General features: G+C 31.7%; 1 protein-coding gene across 3 annotated transcripts; it reads right to left on the reverse strand.

Moving 5' to 3' along the window:
* Positions 1 to 7,443: 7,443 nt before the first annotated feature.
* LOC145624343 (disease resistance protein RPS2-like) lies at positions 7,444 to 11,587 on the reverse strand. 3 transcript variants are annotated; one of them, XR_014110422.1, is made up of 3 exons: positions 11,281 to 11,587; positions 8,378 to 10,982; positions 7,444 to 7,721 (listed from the first exon to the last, which is right to left on the reverse strand). XR_014110422.1 is itself a non-coding variant. In XM_081677352.1 (2 exons), exons 1-2 carry the CDS (start codon positions 11,290 to 11,292, stop codon positions 8,499 to 8,501), a joined length of 2,496 nt encoding a protein of 831 aa, XP_081533478.1. In that variant the 5' UTR covers positions 11,293 to 11,586; the 3' UTR covers positions 8,363 to 8,498. The 3 variants fall into 3 exon arrangements, 1 of the variants encoding a protein (XP_081533478.1); XR_014110421.1 differs by having other exon boundaries at positions 7,444 to 7,727; positions 11,281 to 11,586; XM_081677352.1 differs by lacking the exon at positions 7,444 to 7,721 and having other exon boundaries at positions 8,363 to 10,982; positions 11,281 to 11,586.
* Between the last annotated feature and the right edge of the window lie 7,138 nt (positions 11,588 to 18,725).

Below are 18,725 nucleotides of genomic sequence, written 5' to 3' on the forward strand. Positions count from 1 at the left end.
CAGTAATGACACGTGTCATCTCATGGTGTGTCCTTAGTTGTTTTTTTTTTTTAAAATTATATTAAAGAAACAAATTCTATACAAAATAATTCCCTAATGTTATACAATATAATTACTAAAAATAAAAAGATTTGACTTAACACAAATTTTTATATAGTTATTAAAAAAAAAATAAAAAATTACTTAACATAATTTTGATTATTTTCTAGTCATTTTATACCTAACATATCTTTTGTAATTTGGTACTTTGATCAAAATTTGTCAACTATATTCTTAGATTTGTTTTTTTTTTTTTTTTTTTTATAAAACCAATTATAATGATAGTTTAATAATGATTATTGAAAATTACCGTGCATGACACGGGAACTAACCTAGTTAGTTAAAAAGAAGTATGTATGCACATAGTATAGTTTAGCCGTAATTATTTAGGAAAAAATAACAAATAATGATTTATTTTTTCATGTACATTATTACAGTATTATTTTCACAATTGAAAATATTTATTGAATTTAAACTCAAATATTGAGTGGATATATATATTTTTTATTTTTGAGAAAATATATATATTAAATATTACAATTAGATTACATTAGATCGGCTTTAGATTTCTTTCAACAAAAAAAAAAAAAAAAAAAAAAAGGGATAGGCTGAATATCTCAGGAAAATTAACACATTGAGATTATTTTTTTCAAGAAAACGTAATATAAAAAATTAATCTACTTTCTTAGCAGTTTCGTACTAAATGATTTTGTTTTAGGGCATTGTTTTTATTTGTATTAACACAACTATAATTCTTTCTTTTTATTTATTTATTTATTTGAGGAAATTTTATCTTTTTATTTAATATTTTCAAAAAATATCATAAGAGAAAATCCAACTAAGTGAACTAACCCAAGGTTAATTTTTTGCTTTTTATTTGAATTAACTCAACACGACAACACCCATAAGCGGGCCATAAGGCCATAATGCAAAGCAGTGACCTTATGAATAATACGGTCAAATTTATATTTTTTTACTGTATTTTTTTAACCAAATTGTGTTTTTGTTCAGTGGAGATTTTTTTTTTTTTTTTGAAACATTGTTCAGTGGAGATTAAATACTACATTGATCTTTATTTTTTTAACTAAATTTTACTATCTATCAAAAAAATAAAATAAAATAAATTTGACTTTTAAATTCAATTTTAAAAAGTTGACTGTAAAAGTCAAATACTAAAATTGCTTTTCCTCAAAATTTCTAAAATTAGGAGAATAAATACTCTTTACTGGATGTAAAATTTAGATTTTTATTCACTGAGATTTTATATAAAATCTCATATTTTAGCGATGATTAAATATTTCTTACACATTATTATCTTATAATAGGTCTTTTTTTTTTGTTTATTTTATTAATACAACGTAACTATAATTCTATCTTTTTAGCTAGCAATAACCGCTTCAAAATATTATTGTAACAGAAAATCCACCAAAATTTATAACCCTAATCCATATTTAATTTATGGAAAGTACCCTTATCCAAATACAAATTTGCCCTAGCTTGCATATACGTTGTAATAAGTGTATAAATACTGTACGTCCCTACACTTTTCTTTCAACAAAATCAGATCAAATTCTCTTCACTTTTCTTTTAACAAATAAACCTTGTTCAAGTTTCATTCATAAGCTCAAATCAATTAATAATCATGGCTAGTTCGAGCTATGAAATGGTAGATCATTACTGGAATACGATTCCCCCGGGTTTTCGCTTTGACCCAAAAGATGAAGAATTGATTACTCATTACCTAGTTCCCAAGATTAATGGCGAAGCTTTGCCACCAAACAAGATGCATGACGCTGAATTGTACGGTGAGCGCGCTCCTCAAGATCTTATACGTAAGTTTTACGATGATTTTTTTTTCCGGTCTTAGCGTGATCTTATTTGTTTTCCTTTTAATTTATTCGTCTGAAATTAATTAATCGTTTGATGTTTGAACTTAACTAGTTAATTAAATCGATTATACAAAGAATTTTTTTTATGTCGATTGTACGTGCATGCATGTGGATAATCCCTTGAATTGCTAGTCTGTGATCATATACCTTCATATGATTGTATTGTCCAATTATTGCATATCAAGAAATCATGAATTAAAAGAAAATTTTATTTTATTAATGAATATGCATACACCTATATAATTTTTGGCCAAGAAAATCATATGTTCATGTAATTAAAGATTAGGTTAAAAAAATTATGATATATAATCTTGAATTGATGATACATAAACTTGTCACTCATGCATACTCAACGATTTAAGTTTTGTATAAACTATATAGCTAGTACTATTAAACTAATTCAAGATATATTCAACTAATTCAAGAATAGTCTTTAAAAAACAAATATTCTATGTGATGGGTGTTTAGTACTTTGTAATTTAATGGTTTCGTTATATAATAATTAATTAATATCATGATTATTTTTGATGCAGCGTATTATGAACCTGAAAGTGAGAACACTTGGTATTTCTTCACAAGATTAGAAAGATTATACGAAAACGGAAGTCGACCTAGAAGATCCGCCGGCAATGGTTATTGGAAGATGACGGGGAAGGAGATACCAATCACGAATAAACAAGGGAATGTTATTGGTTTTAGGAGGAATTTTGCATTCTTTATTAAAATCGAACCGAGCCTTCCTAAACAAAAAGACGAGGCCAAGGGAATTAAAACACCATGGCTCATGCACGAATTTAGGGTTAATAATGTTCCTTCAACCTCCGAGCCTAAACCGAAAAGACGTAAAACAAATGATCATGATGGTACTTCACAATCCCAAGGCTCCAAACCAAAAAATATGGTAAGCAATAATTAATTACATTTTATAGAGTATAACTTTGAAGCAATTTGTAGAATCTTTTACCAAAATGGCTATTTTGACAAAAGTATTTATCAAAACGGCTAATTTTAAAATTTAATTCCCAAACTAGCTAAATTTATTGATTTGGAAGGATATTATTTATTTTTTATATTCCTTTGAACCCGTTCGATTCACTTTATGTTTTTATAATGTTTCTGTAGGCTTTTAAATGGATTTTAATAAGTTTTTGTTTTTTATTTATTTGCAGTTGGATGGTTGGGTGTTATGCAAAGTTTATAGACTTGCTAGAGATGTCGAGGTTGAAGCTCTAAACCCGGCTCATCAAGAAGAGGAGCAACATCAAGCTATTGAACAACCTGTTGCCCTAAATAATGAAGCTAATAATGATTTACTACAAAGAGATGTCGTCAGCATGGTTGAAGAGCAAGGGGTTGAACAACATGTTGTTGCCCTAAATAATGGAGGTAATGATGACTTAATTATTCCAAAGATCGAGGTCGAGTATAATTTTGAACATTTACATCACAATCAAGAGGATAATTTGCAATATTTACAAAGAGATGTCACGGTTGTTGAAGCTCCAAACTCGGCTCATCAACATCTTCAGTATCATCATCAAGGGGTTGGACAACCTGCTGCCCTAAATGATTTACTTGACTATACTTTTCAACATCAACAACACAATCAAGATATGCCGCAATTCTCACAAGAGGACTCGGAGTTTTTATACAACATTTTTCCACGTTGTGATTGAATATGATCGAAAAATATTTGTATGTTATAAACTTACTGTTATATCCTCTATGTTGCATTATTGATTCATTATCCTGGCTATTTTGTAATCTTCACTATGTTGAGATGAATATACACATCTGAGTTATCCTGCATACACGTCTATATTTCTTACTAAGTATATCTTGTATTAGGTCATTTATTTTATTTTATTTTATGAACACAACTATAATTCTTTTTTTTTTTAAAGCTAGGGACGACTATAATTCTATCTTTTTATTAGCTAACAATAACCAGAAAATCCACCTAAATCTATACAAAAACTTTTGTATACATCCAGTTTACACTAGTATTAATGTACATCGAGCAGTATATGGGTAACTTTTAGCTAATTTAGGGTAACTTTTTGTTTTTTTTTGGGTAACTTTAATCATAATACAATTTTTATATAAATCAACAACAAGAAAAGTTTTATAAAGGTAATTTAATTACATTCAACCACTAATAATTGATTTTTAGTCATTTAAAATGTGATTCTTTACTAATAAAGCGTAGATAATTTTTATTTAAATTGGGTTACTTTAACGCATATTGGGGTAACTTTTATTCATTTCAGGGGTAACTTTTAATCACTTTAGGTTATCTTTATAATGGATGTACAATAATTATTGTACACCCGATTTTTTTAAAAGTTTGTGAAATCTATAACCCTAATCCTATTTTATTTATGGAAAGTATCCTTATCCAAATGCAAATTTGCCCTAACTTGCATAATAAGTTGTAATAAGTATATACTATATATATACTGTACGTCCATACTTGTTTTCTTTCAACAAAATCAGATTAAATTCTCTTCACTTTTCTTTCAACAAATAGACCTTCTTCAAGCATCATAAGCTCAAATTAAACAATAATGGCTAGTTCGAGCAATGAAACGGTAAATTTCTGGAATATGATTCCTCCAGGTTTTCGGTTTGACCCAAAAGATGAAGAATTGATTACTCATTACCTAGTTCCCAAGATTAATGGCAAAGCTTTGCCACCAAACAAGATGCATGAGACAATATTGTATGGTGTGCTTGCTCCTCAAGATCTTACACGCTTACGATGATTTTTTCCAGTCTTGATCTTATTTGTTTTCCTTTTAATTTATTCGTCTAAAACTAATTAATTGTTGATTGTATGCAAGGTGAATGTTATTAATGTTTTAACTTAACTAGTTAAATCGATTATACAAAGATATATTTTATATTGATAGTACGAGCATGCATGTTGATTGTATACCTTCAAATTATATGTTCATGTAATTAAAGATTAGGTAAAAAAAATTATGATATTATTTTATGTATGCTAGTTGATAATCTTGAATTCATGATACATAAACTTGTCTAATAATCTAATATAAAGGCATACTCATGCATATCCAACAATAAGTTTTGTATAAACTATACGTTATCCAGTTATCCTTTTGTTTATATTGCTCAAGATATATTCAAGAAGACAAGAATAGCCTTTTAAAAAAAAATTCTATGTGATGGGTACTTTCTAATTTAATGGTTTAGTATCTCTAGAATTATTTCATTCTTGATTGTGTTTACTATGGTGCGTCAAATTTATTTTGTTTAATAATAATTAATTACATTTTGTATGTATCTCATGGTGATTAATTAAGATTATGTAGGTATTTATTGTATATAATAATAAATTTCTTGATTTTTGATTTAGTGTATTATGAACCGGAAAGTGAGAGGACTTGGTATTTTTTCACAAGATTAGAAAGATTATATGAAAACGGGAGTCGACCTAGAAGATCCGCTGGCAATGGTTATTGGAAGGCTACCGGAGTGGATGCAACAATAAGGAACAAACGAGTAATAATTGGTTATAGGAAGGCTTTAGCATTCTTTATTAAAATCGAACCCCCTCCAATTAATAAAAACGATCCCAAGGGAATTAAAACACCATGGCTTATGCACGAATTTCGTCTTGCCAATAATCCTTCAACCTCCGAGCCTAAACCCAAAAGACGTTAAACAAATGATCATCATGGTACATCACAATCCCAAGGCTCCAAACGGACCAAACCAAAAAATATGGTAAGCAAATAATTACACTATAGAGTATAACTTTGAAGCAATTTATTTATTTGTAAATAATTTTACTAAGGACCTGTTCTCTTACGTTGAAATTCAGTTCAGTTCAGCTCAATTCAGTTCAGTTTAGTTCAGCTCAGCTCCTAATTTCCGTCTCTTATAAAATATTCATTTCATTTCAGATCAGTTCAGCTCGGTTTAGTTCAGTTCAGTTCAGCTCAATTCAGTTCAGTTCAGTTCAGTTCAGCTGAGTTCAGTCAATGAGAACAGGCCCTAAGTTTTGTTTTTAATTTGCAGTTGGGTGTTATGTAAGGTTTATAGACTTGCTAGAGATGTCGAGGTTGGAGCTCTAAACCCGGGTCATCAAGAGGAGCAGCATCTTCATCAACAGGAGGAGCAACATCAAGCTATTGATGAACAACCTGTTGCCCTAATGAACATTGGAGCTAATGGTGATCATGTACTAATTCCAGAGATCGAGGATAGTTTTGAACATCTACAACGCAATCATCTAGAGGAGCAGCATCAAGCTATTGAACAACATGTTGGCCTATATAATGGAGATAATCATCACTTCCTTATTCCAGAGGTCGAGGATAGTTTTGAACATCAACAACGCAATCAAGATATGCCGCAATTTTTACCAGATGAGTTGGAGTTTTTACGCAACATTTATCCATGTTGGGATCGAGAATGAAAAGTATTTGTATGTATATATGTACGATTACTGTGTACAGTTGTGGAGTTGTGGTTAATAAGATTAATAAAAAAAAAAAATCAATACCTTTTCTTCTTATTATTTTTAATTATTTTAACTTCATAAAATTGGGTCTAAGGAAGTGTGTCATCATCAATCATAATTTGATCAATAAATGTGTAAAATAATTATACATGGTCCTTGCTTTCAACTCTCAAGATTTATATATACTAACAAAGTTACTCGTTGATAGAAAAGGTACAAAGAGGTAAAATTCACAACTAATACCAATAGTGGTTTTGATGATCTCATTCATTTATTACTAGTTTTGTCACTTGATAAATATCATTTTTTATCAACTAGATAAACTTATTCTCCAAGGTGTTACTAAGGTAACAGCTCGTCTTGTGTGCGGCCGGTCACACCGTATGACCACTTAAAGTAACCCCTCTAACATTGATCAAGTAACCCCTGTAATATCAATCAAGTAACCCCTATAACACTAACCGAGTAACTCTATAACAATGATAAAGTAACCTCTTTAACACTGATCAAGTAACCCCCATTATACTAGCAAAGTAACCCCTATAGTGGCTGGCCACACGGTGTGACCAGCCACATATAAGACTTTGTGTAGGTCCAATAGTGATGGAACATAGAATTTTATCTTGTGACATTAAAATTCCATGCCTGACCAACTCCGCTACATTATAATGAGTACTAGTTTGTATTGCACTAATTTGGTCTAGATAACAATTCCAGCTTTTTGGGCCCCAAAACATTGAGCCTGTCATTCAGATAGAGACTGGCTTTCTTTTTAGCTACTCGTATGAACCAAAGCCGAGGAAAATACATTTGTCTCCAGAACCATTTAGCAACTTGGACATAAAAAGAAGCAACTTGGACCAAATGAACCAAGTGATTTTTTATTTTTATTTTTATTTTTTTTACTAAGACCCACTTATGAGATTAAGAATTTAATTGATTGATTTATATATAAAAAACTTTAATGAAGGGTGATGGTGTGGGTACTGATTAGGGGTTTAATAGCAAATAAATGGGGAATAAAAATTATGAATTGTCTTTTATATGAAGCTCATTCAATTCAAATTTTTTAGAAAAAAAGCTGATTAAAAAACTTAGAAATTACTAAACTCTTTCATTGATACTTCTTCTAAGTTCTAAATAATAACATAGATATCGAAACACAAACAGCCTAGTATTCCACACAGTTGTTTACTGATGAGCTTACATACATTTCCTCGAAAAAAAGAAAAAAAAAATACATATACTCCAATTCGCACACTGGTGGTCTGGTGGACCTATGAGAGGTTACAACCAAGGAAGCCCTTCTCCTTACCAATAAATAAAAAAAAAAAAAAAAAAATTAGTAGCACACTAGAGGAACTTTGAATCTAATTCAACACTCTTTTAATTAAGTAGTACGAGTAGTAGTTTATGAAAAGCCACAACATTGTTCAACTAATCAAAATATTAAATGACAGACGTTATATTAAATTACATAGTGAATTAGGCTAAATGCCAAAGTCTTAAGCATATAATACATCATGAAAGGTCTTTTTAATCTCTTTTGAAAATAACAGTCTTTTCAACAAACAACTGGAAAACTTTATTATCATAACCTTTGAAGACTGAAGAGTCTAGGATTATATAGTGCGGTAATAAAATCATAAGATTAATCACCCAGTGGTAGTAGGCCAGGGAATACTCCTTAACTGAATAAGGAGTGCTTTTGGAAGTAAAACTCCCCAAAATACGATGATTTTGGCCATCTTTGCCTTATGGGAGGGGGAATAACTTTAGATGGTCTACATAAACTGATTCTACGAAGGGCTCGGCAGTTGGGAAGCCAGCCTGCTCTTTGTGAACAAGGGCTTCAACCTGTTCTCAGTTTCTTATTTATTTGGAAATAAAAGAGGGGGTGGGGGGTGGGGGGCGGGGGAGAGAAAGAGAGAGAGAGAGAGAGAGAAAGAAGCAAACAAACCATTTAACACAGCAAGGAGGCTAAGTCAGTAGTAAACAATCTTGTCATCCAAAGACCTGCATCTAAACAGGGGTTTGAGCAAAGCTTTAGATTCCGGCTGATCCCATACTAACATGTCCCACTATTTCTCCTGGCCTTCAATCCGTTCTACACAAGAGACGAATGACTCTTCTCCTGCATCTATCCTGGAGAACGGAAGACGCTTCAGTTTTGGACAGTCCATAACAGTACAAGACAGAAGCAAAGCACAAACAAGTCGACCCTTATAGATGATTTCCATCTGAGGCAATAGAATGAGAACAAGCTGCCTAAGTTGGGGAAGACAAATGACAGCATGATCTCCTTCAGTTGGACCACAATCCACTACTTCGACTGCTATTAACTCCTTCACTTGTTTACAATCTTCAACTTGTAATAATCGAAGGGATTGGAGACTCTCCATCCAGCTTAGCGTAAACAATGTCTTAATGTCCTGGCATCTACTAATGATGCATACTTCAAGGCTTGAAAAAAGTTTAGCTTGCTGGTTTAAACAACTAAGCTCTTCGTTGCAACTTCCTATAATTGCATCATCATGAGTTCTAGGAGGATATGCAACAGGATACAACACATCAGATAGGCAAGGGAAGTCTCTACAATTGTCGACATACAACTCCTGAATGTTGTTAGGAAGCACGATGTAATCTTCCTCTTGATCAGTCAAAGAACAGCCGTGCAATGATACTTTTCTGCTGTATGGTTGATCAGATCCCACCTCACCTCCAACCTTTAGATGATATCTGTCCAATTGACACCAGTGCTGAGACCTTACATAGTTGCTCAAGTCACACAGGCTCAAAAATCTGGCATCGAGAATTTCTAATGACTTCACATTCTGCAGCTCAGAAATAGCGCCTGCAATCTGGCATGCTAACCTCTTGAGTCTGAATAAGGCAGGCAACACCCCACAAGGAATTTCCTTTGGTTCCAAAATAGAGGACAAGTTGAGCTCTGTGAGTCCTTCTAACTTTTCAAGAAAGCGAGGAACTTGCTCGATTGCTGTCTGGGAAAGGTCTAGAAACTGCAACTTCAGAAGGTTAGATACTTGTGGCACTTGCTTCAGGTTCTGACATAGACTAAGATCTAAGAATTGAAGCTCTTCCAAGGCACCAATAGAACTGGGCAATTTAAGTAAGCGAGTAGCAGACAAATTCAGAACCCGAAGGGCACGCATTTGCAAGAAAAAAGATTCGGGAATCAACTCAAAGGAGCTGTGTTGCAAAAGTAAGGTGGAGAGATAGCTATAGTTTTGAGAACCATCTGGGAGGATCGGCGATATTGAAGAATTAATTAAGGAAACAGCAAGGAGATTCTTCCGGAACTCCAATTTTGAAGTCTTGCCAGCTTCTACCATAAAACTATCTCCAGCAACAGAAAGAGCCATATGCCTCACAAGATCATGGATCTTGATAGTCCTTTTATCCTCTGATGCTTCCAGCAAGCAAGAGTTGAGAAGTTTATTCAATATGGAATGGCCCATGTCATATCGTGCTTGTAACGAAGAAACATTATCTATCAGCTTCTCACCCATCCAAAGGCGAATCAGCTCTTCTCTGCGTATGTCAAAACCTTTGGGGTACAAGGCAGAGTACAAGAAACAACGCTGGAGCGTGATATTGTTCAACTTTTCGTAAGAAAATTTCAGCCGACTAAATGCATCTTCCAAGTAATCTTGTCTGGTAAAAGGAAACTTTGCACTTTCAAGGACTTCCCTCCTACTAGAACGATTACCATCAACCATCTTCCTGAAGCATCTGGCCAACCCAGTGATACCAAGAGGAAGACCTGAACACTTATCACACACAAGCTTCCTAAAATGGGACTCTTGTTTGGAATCCAAATATTCACCACCTATGCTTTGGTGAAACAGCTCCCAACTCTCTTCCTCCGAAAGTGGCTCAACCAGAACAAATTTCCGGCAGTGGAGCATACGACAGACATCCCGTGACCGAGAAATAGCAATCAGCTTGCATTTCCTAGGAATCCCAACATCTTCATAGCGAAACTCATCCCACAAATCATCAAGGATGAGTACACACTTATCATTTCGAGACAAAAACGAATGAATCTTGGCCGCTCTCCTAGTCTCATCCCGATCACCTCCAAGATCAAGCCTAAAAGCACCAGCAATTTTTTGCTGCAACTGATATACATTAAAATCCACCCCCACAGAAACCATACCAACAGCATAAACATCAGTAAAAGGCGTCTCATAACGAAGCCGAAATTCGAGCTGCTTTGCCAGGGTAGTCTTCCCAACCCCGGCCATCCCATAAACACCAATACTAACAATTTTATCATCCTTTAGCCAATCAATGATTCTGTTCACATACTTTGTGTTTAAGCTCAACGATACCTCAACTTTTCTGCGCTTTATTTCGGGCTGTTGTAAATAAACACTACTCCTCGATTCAGATTGAAATTCATCCATAACACTACTCCTCAATTCAGATTGATTTTCAACTCCACTATTGTTTGTACCTCCATCACATGGTATGCCACGATAATGCTTTCCTATCCCAAACATCTTAGAAATCATCGAAATCATTTTCAAGGGATTTTGGATCTACCAACCAAAAAAAAAAAAAAAAAAAAAAAAAACAATTATTATCTTTACTATCAGCGTTGGGATTTTAGCTTATAAACTTAAAAAACAAATAAAATTACATATGATCTATTCAATGAAAACAACAACAAATATTATAATCTAAAAAATGAAAAAATAAAAATAAAAAAATACGGTAATTTTAAAGAACAAATCCTCAATAAGAATTGTACATCTACTAAGATAAACGATTTTTACAGCCTAAAAACATAAATTAAAAACGACAAGGATATTATTTAGAGGAAAGGTAAGTGCAAACCTGCAGATGCATGAAAGATGATGGAAAAAAATGGAAGCAAAAGTTAGTCTGGTCCTATATTTAGCTTGCACTTGTAGCTTCTTCGAACTTAACTTTTTAGGCTTCAACCCTCCAAGTTTTAATAATCGCACAGCTTTGATTAGTAAAAGTGTTTCAAAAGAAAAAAAAAAAAAAAAAAAACTAAGGAAGTTACGGAGTAATGGTTTTAAACTTTTAATTTCTATCACTCCTATTAAACACTAATATAAAATACACTAATATAAAATACTCCCTTCAACTAGGTTTTTTTTTTTACTCTCAATTTATGTCAAAACATTGTCAATATTTTTAAAATAAAATTTTAATATATTGTTAAAGAGTTTTTAATAACGAAAATGAGTAAATACTTCCCCGTTTCGAAATAATCACAATTTTTTTTTTTTATACGTATGTTTCATAATAATTGCAACAATTCTAAATTTGAAAAAGACCCACTATTAGTTTATTATTTTACAATTTCTCTCCGTTAAAAAAAAAAAAATTATAATTTCTCTCTCCCTAATTTTACTTTTACAAATATTTCTCTCCCTTACCAACCCTACTAACGCTACTTTTCTGTTATTTCTCTTTCCTATTAATGATACTTTATACTCCGTACTTCGTATTACTCGTATAAAGAATCCTATTTGGATCTCTACCTTATTGTTTTTCTATAACTTTATGCATACCCTAATACTACCTCTGTCACAGGTTATGTGCAACGATTAGACATTTTTCTTCTCTGCTTTATGTCAAATTATTGCATATAACCTGTAACGAAAGTAGTATTATAATTGTAATAATGGACAGAGTAATAAATTGAGATTGCAAAAGAAAAAACGAAGGTACTAGTTTTTTTTTTAACTCCGTACTAGTTTATTACGCCTATGATTTAAGAAAAAAAATTTGGTAAATGTTGACGTCAAGTCTGTGTTATGAATTACGTACCATCCGTCAACATCACACCTAATTTTTTTTTTAAAAAGTTGTTAATTTTTTTTTTTTTGGGTTTTTCTACATGGTACCCTTGAGTTATTGGGTTTTCTATATTGTACCCTTCTAAATCCAAAGTTCTATAAGGTGCCCTTAAGTTTTTGTGTTTTTCTACATGGTAGCCTTGAGTTGTAAAATAAATTACTCTAACTTAATTTGACTCAAACCGACACTATCTAAATGATCTATTTACCACTTCTATATTTATATTAGACGGAGGACTCACCAATCTTCATTATTCGCTATTTAGTGGAACTTTTGTATGATTGTTTGAGATGGAAGATAATAACTTGTTTTTGCTCCTACTTTAACTAAAAGAGCTTGTTTTAGAGGGGACTCAAGTTGTTAGTCTTTTTTTTTTGCAATAAACATGCTATCTAGGTGTGTCTTTGAGGGTGCTAAATAAGTTGTTTAGATGGTGTTGGTTTGAGTCAAATTAATTTAGAGTCATTTATTTTACTACTCAAGGGTACCATATAGAAAAATCCAAAAACTCAAGGGTATAATGTAAAATAAACTAATAACTCAAGGTCATCTTGTAAAGATTTGAATTTAGGAGGGTACAAGATAGAAAACTCAAAAAGTCAAGGGTACCATGTAGAAAAATCCTTTTTTTTTTTTTTTCGTACGGGACCATTACGATTTATGAACACCTAAATCTCTATCTTCTACAGTACTCCAAAAACAAATAGTACTCCACTCCAAAAATTAAAGTCTCTGTCAATAAAATAAAAGTCATTACTCAGTACCCGTTACTTTAAAGTCCTTGGAAAGATTCCACATACGAAATTTCTTGGAAAACCTCTGCTGCCAATTACGAAGTATGAGAAATGTGGTTGTCACTTGTCCGATCTTTTTTTTTTTTTAAATGGTTGTTCCCATCTTTTCAGGTTATTGTCGTGAACCATTTCCATAAAAATTGTTGAAATGTAAATTAATTTCCTATTTACGTCGGTTTAAAATTTTTTTCCCATAATATTGTCCACGTAGGATTGAAAAAAGGTTTTTTTTTTTTTTTTTTTTTGTAAAGAACCGTTAACGGTGATAGCGGTTCTATACTTGTTATAAAACAGCTAACTATATTAAGTTTTAACTTGTGAAGTTTTCTTATACAAGAACCTAATACAAGAACCGCTAACGACATTAGCGGTTTTATAAGTATAGAACCGCTATCACCGTTAGCGGTTCTTTGCAAAAAAAAAAAAAAAAAAAAAATCTATCAAGCCAACGTGGACAATATTGTGGGAATAAGTTTTTAAACCAGCGCAAATAGGAAATTAATTTACAATTCAACAATTTTTAGGAAAATCTTCCGATTGTCGTTACCCAATTTTTTTATTTTTTTAATTTTATTTTATTTTTTACAAAAAAAAAATACGGAGTAATAATTCAAATAATCTAACATTTGTCCCGTTTAAGGCTCTGTTTGGTGGCAGCGTTTGAGGTAACGATTAGCATTTTGACTAGTGAAAACAGTACTATAAAAAATTTGAGAGTGTTTGGCCCTACTTGGTGGCAGACTGGCAGTGTTTGAGGTAGCAGTTAGCATTTCGACCAGTCAAAACTGTACTAGAATAAATTTGAAAGTGTTTGGCAAGGTAGCGATAGAGGAAGAGTTTAAGTAGTTTTTCTCAAACGTTAAAAATAGTACTCCCCCTGTTTCAATATGATAGTCCCATATGGAATCAATCACATAAAATAAGAAAAGGAAAATATTTGGAATCTAGCATTAAAGTAAAAAAGATTCATAAATAGTTATGTCTTATTTAATTTTTTTGATTTTTTTTAGGAAAACATTATCCATAATTGCATAAATCAAGGGATTAATTTCTTTACTTAGGGTCATGCCATTAATTCACAATCAATTAATCTAGCCAACCATAATTTAATATGTATAAAATAAGAAATTAAAACTAAGTTAAAAGTGGAATACATTCAATATGAGTAGATATTTTTTTAAACACCCAAAATAGTATATGAGACTAACAAATTGAAACGTAGAGAGTATCATTTAGAAGTATCGAGTAGCTTTTGACAAATTTTTATTACTTTTTAAACAATATTTATAATAATAAAAAAAATCGAATATAATCATTGTTATACAATATTTACTATCGTAAATATTTACTTATATTCAAATTACAAACTTGATATACTCACTCGTTTTTTTTAAAATGCATCACTTCCCTTTTATGGGTGTTTTTTTTTTATATATGCATCACTTCCTTATTTTGTAACTTTATATAGATGTTTTTTTTAATATTATATTTTATCATTTCTCTCTTTTACTTTAAAACTCATTCAAATTATTTTATCATTTCTCTCTCCTCTATGGTCCCTACTTATATAATAAAAATATTTCCTCCCCTCACATACTTTCTCTTTCATGGTCTCCATTTTACTTTAACTACTACCTCCGTTACATATTATTTGCAACGATTGGATATTTTTCCTCTCTATTTTATGTCAAATCGTTGCAAATAATGTGTAACGGAGGTAATATAATAAATTATTCACCCACTCACAATATTATATTACTCTACTAAAACTCCACACATCACAAAATGATGCAAATAAAAAAAGAAAAAAAAACGATGGGAGTATGATTTAACAGCAAGTTCTGTGTGTGCTAGTCACACGGTGTGGCCACCTAACACACAAGTAATCCTTGGGCAATTAAACCCTTAAGTAACCCCTCAGACCTAGTAAGCCCTTGCCCCAATTAACCCCTTAAGTAATCCCTCAGACCTAGTAACCACCAATTCGAACGTACGACCACAACAAACGTCGATGAGGTTCTCGAGGATGGAAGAAAAAGTTGACGACCAAAATAACAACAGCTTTATTAATTACCGCGATTTATCAGTACCAATTCCACCGCAATTTATCAATTAGCAAAATAAAAATAAAATAAACAATTGAAAAATACAAACAAAATTTAACAACTCTTTTTTTTTTTTAAGCTCTAATTTAACAACAGCTTCCTCAACAACTTTTAACATTATTTCCTGAAGATAAATCTTTGCTACTTGAAACATTATAGGCAGAAGTAACCTTCATATCACCAAATCAGTTGAAATTTGGGGGAAATTTTAGGGTTTGGAGCTTCGAAATTTAGAGGCGGAGATCTGAGTTGGTTTGATTGACTAAGACGACGGCGACGATGGCGTAAGTCGGTGCTCCAGCCATTAACAGCTAGAAAGAGAGTTAAAAATGGAGAAAATGAGAGGAGAGATCTATGAGAGAGAGAAAATTAAAATAATTGTGGTTGACCACACGGTGTGGCCAGCACATATGAAAGTTTGTGATATTTTAAATCAAAGTATAGTGAAAATCATATATATAACTAATATAAAAAGTTAAACTTTTAACTTGGTCACGAGACAACGACACTTGACATTTCAACTTTTCGCCAAGGGTTGTGCCACGTAGGTGAATATTAATTATAATTATGACATGCAAGATTTATTTGAATATATATTTTAATATAATAGGATAAAAAAAAAAGTTGAATAGATGCAGTAGGATAAAAAATCAAAGTTACTTTAGAGTTTAGTTTTAAAAAAAAAAATTGGATAGATTTAGTAGGATAAAAAAAGTTATTTTAGAGTTTTGTTATCAATAAAACTTTTGGTTTAGAATTTTATTTTCAATAAAATACCAATATATAATTCTATACAAATGACGGATCCAGAGACGTACAAAAAGGGAAAAATAAAAAATAAAAATCAAAGAGACCTGATTAAAGTCTTAACAACATTTCCCTAGATATTATGAGAAAATAAAAAGAGATCACAACTTTAAACGATCGTTCTTTTTGGTTGTACATTTTTAATACCCATAAACGAACAAGTATAATTGTCAAATGATTATTAATCCATGGGTAGAAAATTCAAATAACATATACGAAGTATATTTTAGATAAAATGTTTTATTTTAAAATTAAATAAACAACGCGGGCATCGCACGGAGCAAAAAACTAGTATTTTATATAAGGAATGAGATAGTTTAAATAAAAAATAAAAATAAAATAGAGGGATGTTGGAGGGAAATAAACAACATTAGGAAGTGATATGTATCATTCATGATATTTGTTTTAATATTATTGATGATTGCTTAAAATTTACAAACGCTAGACAAATCCCTTATCTAATCTATATCTATATTTATACTTATATATTAAAATGCGTTCTTATAATCGTTTATGTGTCATGTGACACTCTTCCATGTCATCATTCAAATATAAGCATATTCTAATGAAAATGTCTATCTTTATATTTGAACACACAACTTAAAAATATATGCATTAAAATTAAAGGCTTACCATCTCGTTTATTGATTAATAATGCTTTTATACTCGATTTATATATATATATATATATATATATATATATATATATATATATATGCGCGCGCGCGCGCTGAAGATCTGAATATACATTTTATGACTGCGATTCTTAAAATACCTATTCTATCATTTGCTAATAATGCTCATCGATGAGGTAATGCAAACAAGAAATATTAACTATTGTTGTATACTAATTTTATATATTTAATTATTTTGATAATAATTATGTCTTTATTTTCATATTGATTATAAATGAGAAATACAAGTTAATCTGCCAGATAAACAAATTTTTGTTAATATGATGTCATTTTTGTAAATATATTGAATAAGCAGGGTCATTTATTCAGTACTTTTGGTGAGCTGTCCAATTACTGTTTGTTTTTTGCTTTTACTGTTTGGTGAAGAAATTACACATGTACCCCTTAACTAGTTTATGAAAAAACGCATATACCTCTCTACTAGTACTTAAAAAGACAATTTTGTTTATCTGGGGAATTAACTGGGTATCCTCATTATAAATTATATACAAAAGACATGTTTATAATTAGTATTTTTTCCATAAATAAATTATTTATAGGTTAAATGAAAAACTATTATATAAATAAACAAATAATGAATATATGGAATAATATAGAATGAACCTATCTATTCAATTATAAGTGTTCAAAGTAACAACAAAGGGCATCGCCCGGGTCATACACTAGTTAAAAATTAATTGTTGACGGAATATATTGAAATTAAACAAGATATCTGTATCATAACCCTAGACCTGATCAAACCTAGCCCGACCCGAGAAAGGGGCTTTTTTTTTTTTACAAAGAGAACTAGAAAACTAAAAAAACAGAAAGGGGCGGATTTGGACAACCTTTTCAATGGATTTAAAGGCTTGAACCGAACTGACTATATATATATTAAATGGTTGTATTTTTTATTGTTATGAGCAACCCAAAATTGTTTTCTCAAAAACCGAATTTGAACACGCTTTTAGACCCGAAGTTGGGCCCATACCAAACCCATGGCCCAAAAATTGGCCGATTTATTGGGCAATGTCCGGCCCATGATCTCCTCTAAATTACCTAAGTTGTAATATTGTTCCCTTCCTCCATCCTGCCCTTTCTCATTAGTAGCAACTTAATCTTTTCTCACCTCTCTCAAAGTCTCAAATCTCAACCATCCTAGTCAAGGTCAGTTCTTCCGTCAAATAGTCAAAGTGATGCTTAAGTAGAATTATTGAGTGAAATTACTTCGCAGGCTGAACTCCTACAAGAGGCCAGAAGCGTAGAAACTTTCACGAAAGAGACTTTACAAAAGAATTTTCAACCAAAATAACTACCCAAGTAAATAACTCCCTTTAAAAAAAATGGTAAATGGTATAAACTTATCAAGAGGACAATTAAAAAATAAGATTGGGTGAGAGTGAGGGATAGCACAAGTGGTTAGAGTTCTCCTCCCGATTCCAACAGATCTTGGGATCGATTCTCATTCCCTATCCTTGTGGCTCTCTTAACACAAAAAAAAAATAAAAAAAATAAGATTGGGTTAGTCATTCACAAAATAAAGGGGTAAATAAAAAAGTGTATTGCGCATACAATGTATTCTGGATAGCTTGGGGGAAATGGTGGAGAATTCATCCGGTGACTTCAAAGTCGCAAATTTAAACCTCACCATCTCTACATAGAAAATCCCTTACCTTCCCCCTCTACACTCTGAAGCATTGACCTGCATCCCTCCCCCACCCCCACAAAAAAAAAAGGTGAATGATTGGAGTAATCAATTTGGTAATTCCTTCGCCAGAAACATAAATCCTTCTGCAAGGAATTTAAGATTGTGGACAGATCAATACCATGTTGTTTGTCTCATGTAGCAATGAAGTATTGCATATCACTTGCTACTACAACAAATTGAAAATCAATTATGGCGGCAAAAACTTAAGCAGTAAAGTTTATTGTCAAGAGCATATGAAGGGTAGCAGACTGCATGAAAGCCGATGCAGCCAATGGAAATTAACAGGACAGAAAGATAACAATCTGTTCTCAATTGCGTATTGTTTTGATTGGAATTATGTCCTATCGGTTATCTTAGTCTA

This window comes from Chenopodium album, chromosome 3 (assembly GCF_948465745.1).
Source record: "Chenopodium album chromosome 3, dcCheAlbu1.1, whole genome shotgun sequence".
NCBI lineage: Eukaryota > Viridiplantae > Streptophyta > Magnoliopsida > Caryophyllales > Amaranthaceae > Chenopodium > Chenopodium album.